Below are 8156 nucleotides of genomic sequence, written 5' to 3' on the forward strand. Positions count from 1 at the left end.
TTTCATAAAGGCATAATTCAGACGGGTTTTATTAAATTGAGTTCATTCATATGTTATAAAATACCAAATTTTAAGACTTATAAAATATTTTAAAAAGTAATTTTTAAAATTTTAATTTTGATATGTTTCATTCTAAAATATATATAATGAAATTTTAAGACAATTATGGTTCGATTGGATCATTCATTTATTTACAAGTCGCCATCCCATCTCTGTAGAAAAATATTTTTTATGTTTGTCTTTTTCTAACTTCTTAGAAGAATATTTTCATGTGAAGAAGGTTTGTCTGATTATTAAGAAAAATTATTAGAAAATAGTACAAAATTTATGCGCCCCTAACAAGGTTTTTAAATCAGTTATGAGAAGTAATTAGATGCGCCTGAAATTTTATAAAGTTATCATAGGATAATTTAATTTTAAATTTGTATGCCAGTGATTTAATCTGAGGAAAGTTTGCCAAAACTTCAAAGCAGTATTTAATAATGAGAAAAAAATCCTTTGGAATCACAATAAATAGTGTATAAATGCACTCATACGTGTGAAAAGGTAGCCACAAAAACAGCCCGACCATAACAAAGCCTCACGAACATTATGATATTTGATTGTAGGTAAATCCTTCATGTGGTTTCGATTATTTTTAATTATTAAAAATTATTTGAGCTATAGGATTACTAGAAGGCTAGAGACCTTGGAGGGCTCATTTCCTGAAATTGGGGATCAATAGAAGTAATATCTTTCATTCGTTAGCTCTCTCTCCAAAACTTCATCGTATCTCTTGGTCAAATAAAATATTCAAAGCAAATGTTCTAATAACCAACATTAAACACCCCCTCTTAGTCTAGTTAACTTTTCTAGGATTTTCAGGCCCTGCATAGTGCATCTTTTCCATCCTGAACAATATTACTGGAGAAATATAGTAATGAAATTGAATAGCATAGTCCAAAATGTTCTACAAGAAAGTCTCCACATTTCCAAAGTCAGAAATGTATGCCATTGTCATCGTCCATAATAGCATAATACTTGAAACACGAACATTATCAACTTAATAAATAAAAAAACAAAAACATGGTATTTCCAGAGAGGAAGAACAAAAACGGTTCACTTAGTAACCATGTCGTATATATTTGACCGCATTAAGACTCACAAGAGAAGGGTAGAAGCGTTTATCTACATTACAAGTGCTCCAAATACCCATATCTGATGCGTTGATTTGACTGTAAAGTGCTTCTTCCAACAGTAAGATCAGGACCAAAATAACCAACCGAATGGTTTCGTCGAAGTAGAGAAGCACAAGTAATAAATACTCTTGAACTGAAATCATCTTCAAACCTCCTATGCTGCCGCCAAGTGATTCTTAGAAGTCTCTAGCATTTCGGAGCTTTGCTGAAAAAAGAAAGAGAAGGCAAATTTCAGAGGGCAAGATGAGATGGTGGGTTCTCAAACAAGGCTCACGTAGAAAAGTTTTAAATAAAGATACATATTAGATAGGTCGAGTATTAGAGAAAATCCAAGTCATGGAAGAAGAGAAGTACCGTAGAAAAAGATGAGTATTAGGACAGGTAAATATCAAATCATCCAAGGGAAACTTCAACCGGAATAATTCCTAATAGGATAGTATTTGAAATTTCGGAGACTGAACGCAGGCATTCTTGAAGTTTGAGAGAAAATAACTTCTTGATAACAGGCAACCACTTTAAAAAAAAAAGAATCAAAGCAACCGAGAAACAAAAACGGGTAAAATTGAGCAAGAAATCTCAACATTCCAAGAACACTAAACCACCACCATCCCACCTCGACTCCTGTTCCCATTTGAATCGCTCGTTTTGGGAAGAACACTCGCGCGAGCAGAGTTCAAAAACTCAGACCCAGAACTGGAATCCGCCGAACACTGCACGGCAGCACCATCGCACCCGCCATGGCGCATCTCAGACTTCTCTAGAGCCCCATGCCGCATGCAATACACTTGATCATTGAACCGCATATCGCAAGGATCAAGAACATGGGTACCAATCGGCAGGCTAACCTGCACAGGCGCAGAAGCCACCGTTTTCTGATAAGGAAACGACCCAATTTCCCCTTCGATCCGCCCTCTAATATCGACTAACAAGCACTTGAGTCGCATGACCTCGGCCTCGAGAGACGCCTGGCTCTGAAGCCTTCTGAGAAGCTGCTCGTTGATCTCTCTGAGCTGGGCGACCTCGTCCTCGAGCGAGGCGGCTCTGGCCTTCATCTTCTCTCTGTACTTGCGCACGGCTTCTCTGTTGCCGAGGGGGCGCTTCCTGTTCGTCGTCTTCTCCTCGGAGTCGGCGTCAATGGCGGGGTTGGTGATGATCTTGGTGTGAACGTGGAAGCAGGTGTGGGTGTGGGACGCGTCTGGGCCGGGGGGGTTGCATGAGTGGGCGTGGGTGCAAGCGTGCGAGTCTTTGAGAATCTCGTCGAAGAAGCTCTCCATCGAGCAGCTGCCCGCGCCTTGATCTCCGTCGTTCACGTTGGAAGACGCTTCCTGGTTCGCAATTTCGATCTCCCCGCTGTCCATGGCGACGATCTCTCCTTCCTTGTCTTCGTTTCTTCGATTATTCCTCTTCCGAGTTTAAACTGTTCGCGCGTCTGGGTAACTGTGTCCACAGCATGTCGACATGCTGTGGAGATAATATTGTTAATCTATTGTTTCTTTATTTATTGTGTTAGTGATTAGAGGTTAAAATAACGTAGAAATATTTTTAATTTTTCGACTTTCTACTCCGTGAATAGTTCTGGAATCAGTCTAGGGACGCGGACGGGACGGTTTTTCGTCCGAGACCTCCGGACGGGACGGGTTGTTTCATCTGAGTGGACGAAAACCATCCGTCCTTTTGTTTCAGGATGAATTTCCATCCCAGTTTACACCCAACCTCGCAGGATGAAAAAACTGTCGCGGACTATATCTGCACTATATCTGTGATGCAGAAAATTTAACTTTGCCATTTGATCCATTTTCTATTGGGTGAATTCAGGATTCTCCTGGAGAGAGTTATTTCTCTTTGGAATTGTTTTAATTGGTTTTTTTGTTATGGAAAGAGGGTCAGATTAACCCTGAGAAAAGTGATCTGAAAATGGATTTTACCTAAAGTTTCTGGGTATGCCTCACTGAAGATTTTACCCACCCTTTTTTCTGGAGGAGTCTTCTATCAGGAAGGCTATGTCATTTACAACCCTGGCAGTTTTTGGATGCTTGAAGGCCCTGCTGACCCGAAGTGATTTAGAAAGATTCTTCTTTTATTGATGGTGATCGGTCATTGTATCCATCGCATCGCATTTTTATTGATATATTATTATGTCTAAAAAGTTGGTTGCCTTTGGAATTCTTTTAACTGGGTTTTGTTTTAGTTACCAAGTCTTGGGACATTATTTTGATTGCTATATTATCACATTGAAAAAATTGGTTACATTTATAAGTGGCTATTCATCACTTTCTTTAGGTTGGTTCCATTTTGGCTGGTTTCTTATTTACACTGGCTCCATGTTAATTGGGTTCTCATTTAATTACCAAATCTCGGGTCGTTATTTAAAATTGTATATTAGCACATTGAAAAAGTTGGTTACATTTATGCGTGGCTGTTAATCGCTTTCTTTTGGTTGGTTCCATTCATGAAGGTTTTTTTATTTAAATTGGCTCTATTTAATTGTTTTTTAACTTAATTACCAGGTCTTGGAGTGTTATTTTTATTGCCACGTTATCACATTGAATAAACTGTTTCCCTTCATTATTTAGTAATTTATGAGTGGTCATTCACCAATTTCTTTAGGCCAGTAAAAATTTACTTATTACATCATCGGGTCTTGACGAGTACGCAGGATAGTACAAAAGCCTAGCACAAAACTAATTTAATGCCAAGTGAGTACAAAAACTACAAATACAAATATTTGTGATGAAAAGTAATAGTTCTGTTTTGAATTTTTAATAAAAAGTATTGATTTGGTCACTTTTTAAAAATCCAGTTTAATTTATTAGTTGAATATTTGCGCATCACTTTTAAACTCCCAATCTTCAAACCAGTATAATTCTATTAGCTACTTCATCAACTCTTGAACCCTAAAAAATTACAACTTTTTCTGGAAGGCAGTTTAAGAACTTTCTTGGTTTGACTTCAAAACTAACTAAACTAGACATATGTAGATATCAATTTAATCATATAGGTGTTTTTATTTATCAATTATGGTTTTGGTTGTTACTATAAATAAACTAGCCTTGGATACATTACCAGACATGGTAATGTAAGATAAATTATACAGTTCCTGCATCTGTAGAATCTCAAAAACCAAGAAAATAGGCTGTTCCATTGAATCCAGCAATACAAGCTCCGAAATACTACCAATTGCCGCATAATTATGTTCATTGAAGGAAAATACAGCAGCAGGTGGAGTTACTCAGATAGTAGGCATTTAGTAGGGCCTCAGAGCTTAGAAGTTCTCCCTGCAGTATGGAAAAAGAGGACCCATGTCAGAAAGAAGAGTAAGACAAGGAGTAAATATACAAGGAGGAACCTGGTCACTTGCCAAGCTGTTTGGCGTTGACTATGCTGGGCGAGGCGGCCGGCGGCGGCGTGTTCTCATCCAGGAACGAATCCACTTGGTTCGGATCCGACCAGATCGGGTATCCCTTGATCGCTCCCTGAACATGGCGCCAATTGAGGTCCAGGATGGATGACGGATGACGGTTAGGGACGGACGGAACGGCATTTCAGTCAATCATTTATCACACAGTGTGCAGTTTCTTAGTGATTTTGTTAGAGGGGGTGGATGGAACAGATGACGGAAGGGACAAAGGATGGGTATCAGCCTATGGTAAACAGAAGGTATGAAGGCTTGCCTTCGGTTTTCCATTCTTAGGTCAGAACTGATAACTGATGACGGTAAGGGATGGAACAGGTGACGTTGGTGGATTAATTAAGGTTCTGGGATGGACGACGGATAACTCCTTGGGACGGGACGGAACAGAACGTGCCTTTTGTTCAATCATCCGTCACAGTGCATGTCGTTCCGTTCCGTTCCATTCGGCTGATGAAACGGGAACCAAAAAGGGCTTTCGTACCGTGACCGTTGCGAGGTCGGGATTTAGGACGAATGACGGATGACGGATTGAATTCCATGCCGTTCCGTCCGTCATCCGTCACCAAACTAAGCGCCAATCAATAACCAAAAAGGGCTTTTTAAAGATTTTTTATACTATTTTTGGGGATTTACCAGGACGTTCAGAGCCGCGAGAGTCGCCATTCCTTCGCGAGTCCACTGGAAAAATGGGGAATTTTGTTTTAGTTAACGCCGGTTTAGAGATTTCTGGGCAGGTTAATTTTTCATAAATACCTTCGAAGCGGAGGCGATGTGGGGCACGACCACAGCGTTCTTCTGCTCGGCGAGACCGGGCTTCATCAACGGCTCATCCTACGAAGGAAAAATCATAATTATTTCTGGAGGATAATTCATTTTAAAATAATTTTTGAAAATTTACCTCGAACACATCCAGACCGACCCTGAACATGGGGTTGGCCTTAAGATGTTCTACCAGCGCGGCTTCATCAATCACAGGGCCTCTGCTAGCGTTTATGAGAATTGCGTCCTGAGAAAACAGATGTTTTAAGTATAATTAACTGCGGTGAATTGCTTCATTCCTATATTAATGTAAATTTATTTTTGAAGAAAAAAGAGGAAAGATCACCCAAATTTATCAATGTAATAATTTTATGGCTTAGTGATAGTCACCTTCTTCATGAGGGCGAGGCTGTTCTTGTTGATCAGATGGTAGGTGGTCTTGTCGAGAACTGGATGAAGACTAATCTGTAAGGAGAAAACAACTGATTAATATCTTTCAAATGCAGTCAGATTATGACTTATTTATTTCGCGGTTAAGAAAATTAAGAGATGTGTGATACTTACAAGATCAAAAATACTAGATAATAATTGAAAGATGAACAAAATATATCGCGATCATTAATTTCTTACCACATCCGCCTCACTGAGCACCTCCTGCATGCTAGAAGCTCGCTTCCAGGTTACTGGTTCCTCTCCATTGGCTTTAAGGAAGTCTCCGTATGCTGTAGATGGCAGAGTGGTATATAGATTAGAGAGAGAGAGAAAATCCATAGAGAGAAATATAGACAGAGAGAGAAAGGAGGAGAGTTGGATAGAAATATTAATATAAATATAAATATGAGTGATAGAGAAAGAGAAAAATAGAAAGAGAAAAGAATCAATTATCCTCGGCGCCTTACTTTCACAAATAATTCAGAAGATCTAGCTTACCTGTCACAAATTTTTCCAGCCGGGTGGCTTGATACAAGTCATAATAAATGAGATTCATTTTGAAACCCTCAATCTGCCAGGAGAAAGGAAAAAAATAAATCATAATCCATCAAATAATTTTTAATTATTCCTGAAGACTAATAGATTGCAAATTTAATCCGGCACAAGACGGAAGTCATCACATTCTAGAAAGAGAAAGTAGCATAAAAGATCAAGTAAATTACCATCATTCTCGCATAGGCAGATCCAATCCGACCAGCTCCAATCACTCCCACAGTCTGACCTTTGAGCAGGTTGCCCACAAATCTGAGGAGATGATCAGAAATCAGTGAAATAATAAATCTTTCAGTAACCTCAAATGTTGGAAGCGAGATATATCCAGATGAAGAATAAAATCGGACAGAGAAACAAGAATTTTTGGATGTTCCTTACAAATGTGGGAGCCACCCATCATATAATCCGGCCCTCATGAACTGATCAGCTTCAACTATTCTCCTGGCCGCTGCCAAGGAGAGAGAAGCGGCCAATTCAGCCGTAGTCTCGGTGAGAACTCCCTGCAGAGATTGAAATTGAGATGAACAGTTCCTTCAGATTTGTAAGTTGGATTCTGATGAAAACTCACAGGAGTGTTTCCGACAGCGATTCCGTGCTTGGAGGCAGCCTCCACATCGACGTTGTTGTAACCCACGGCCATGTTACTGTAACCAACTCCCCCAGCCCTCTTCAACGCCGAGAACAGAACTTCCCCCCAATCTTCCGTCAACTGATGAGATTAATGTACAGAAGTTAATTAAAACATGGATTTCAGTAAATCAGTCAATATGGTTCTCACGATTCCTCGACTAAAACCAAATACAACTGATCAAAGATTGATTGCTTTGAATTCATGTGATGTACCCCGATCTTGAAACAGTTAAAAATAAACCTATTTTTACTTCAGTTAATGCATCGTTCAATCGATCCAATAATGTCTGGAGCGTTTTCTAATCACCTGCCCAATCACTCCGTCGCATCGATCGCCGATGAGTGCGAGAATATCGTCAACGGACAGAATCGTCTTCCTCTCCGTGCAAATCTGGAGAAAAACCCAAATCAATTTCAAAAAAAGAGGAAAAAAGGCATCGCCGGAGAGAATCGGAGACGCGTTACCTCGACGCGGCAGTCTTGTTCGGTGAGGAGGTTGATCCAGCGTGTGCCAGGCATGGACTTGGTGCTGACGATCCTGTACTTGCCGTTAGGGTTCCAGACCTCGATCGAGATCGGCTTCATGGCGGCCGCCATGGCTCCCTCTCAAGCAAACACGAGTGATGGCGAGGAGACAAGACTAGCACCCACAATCTGCCCTCCAAGATTTAAGCAAGATTGAAATTTATACTCGCGAATTCATCCACATACTCTCTACTCCACACCTTCGTCTCTCGGGTTAGTGAGAGAGATGAAGAGAGAGAAGCAGAGGATAACGTCTGGTCGAAGAAGGAGACGGCCATGAGAGACGAAGCCGTCTGGACCTCACGTTCATGGGGACGAGAAAGATAAGAGAGAGAAACGACTGCTCAACGACTACTCTCTTCCCGCCCCTTTTAAACGGATTCTCTTGCCCCCCCCCCTAAGAATATTATTTAATCATTTGTCCACTTCCTAATGCATGTTTTATTTTGTGCATGTAACATCTATAACATAATAACATATAGTCATAGCTAGGCCAAAAAAAATAATGAACATATGTGAAGACAGATATCTGGGAATATCTCTTTACAAAAGGGGTACCTACCCCATTTTGAATATTTTAAGTACCTAGGAAACGTTCTCCCAAGAGGGGCAGATGGTTGGCACATTAAATAATTATCCCCATGAGGTGAGATTATTCTCTTTAAGCA

General features: G+C 40.2%; 2 protein-coding genes across 4 annotated transcripts; both read right to left on the reverse strand.

Annotated features, from left to right (window-relative positions):
* Positions 1 to 1042: 1042 nt before the first annotated feature.
* Positions 1043 to 2615, reverse strand: LOC144710711 (basic leucine zipper 19-like). Of its 2 annotated transcripts, XM_078584543.1 has the most exons (3): positions 2126 to 2611; positions 1792 to 2023; positions 1043 to 1383 (listed from the first exon to the last, which is right to left on the reverse strand). In XM_078584543.1, exons 1-3 carry the CDS (start codon positions 2534 to 2536, stop codon positions 1355 to 1357), a joined length of 672 nt encoding a protein of 223 aa, XP_078440669.1. In that variant the 5' UTR covers positions 2537 to 2611; the 3' UTR covers positions 1043 to 1354. The 2 variants fall into 2 exon arrangements, with proteins under 2 accessions (XP_078440669.1, XP_078440668.1); XM_078584542.1 differs by having other exon boundaries at positions 1792 to 2615.
* Positions 2616 to 4296: 1681 nt separating this feature from the next.
* Positions 4297 to 7751, reverse strand: HPR (hydroxypyruvate reductase). 2 transcript variants are annotated; one of them, XM_078583898.1, is made up of 13 exons: positions 7429 to 7751; positions 7271 to 7354; positions 6902 to 7042; positions 6712 to 6833; positions 6504 to 6585; positions 6280 to 6352; positions 5980 to 6071; positions 5740 to 5814; positions 5489 to 5596; positions 5344 to 5421; positions 5224 to 5268; positions 4537 to 4651; positions 4297 to 4453 (listed from the first exon to the last, which is right to left on the reverse strand). In XM_078583898.1, the coding sequence occupies exons 1-13, from the start codon at positions 7558 to 7560 to the stop codon at positions 4434 to 4436; spliced, it is 1167 nt and encodes a 388-aa protein (XP_078440024.1). In that variant the 5' UTR covers positions 7561 to 7751; the 3' UTR covers positions 4297 to 4433. The 2 variants fall into 2 exon arrangements, with proteins under 2 accessions (XP_078440024.1, XP_078440025.1); XM_078583899.1 differs by having other exon boundaries at positions 4525 to 4651.
* Between the last annotated feature and the right edge of the window lie 405 nt (positions 7752 to 8156).

Source organism: Wolffia australiana, chromosome 12, assembly GCF_029677425.1.
Source record: "Wolffia australiana isolate 7733 chromosome 12, ASM2967742v1".
In the NCBI taxonomy this organism is placed as follows: domain Eukaryota; kingdom Viridiplantae; phylum Streptophyta; class Magnoliopsida; order Alismatales; family Araceae; genus Wolffia; species Wolffia australiana.

Coding starts and splice junctions, on each gene's coding strand:
- LOC144710711 (XM_078584542.1), bottom strand. CDS start 2,536: ATGGACAGCGGGGAGATCGAAATTGCGAACCAGGAAGCGTCTTCCAAC. Junction 1,384..1,791: donor AAATGGGAACAGGAGTCGAG/GTGGGATGGTGG, acceptor TTCTTTTTTCAG/CAAAGCTCCGAAATGCTAGA.
- HPR (XM_078583898.1), bottom strand. CDS start 7,560: ATGGCGGCCGCCATGAAGCCGATCTCGATCGAGGTCTGGAACCCTAAC. Junction 5,815..5,979: donor TGCTCAGTGAGGCGGATGTG/GTAAGAAATTAA, acceptor TTCTCCTTACAG/ATTAGTCTTCATCCAGTTCT. Junction 5,597..5,739: donor GCCTCGCCCTCATGAAGAAG/GTGACTATCACT, acceptor CTGTTTTCTCAG/GACGCAATTCTCATAAACGC.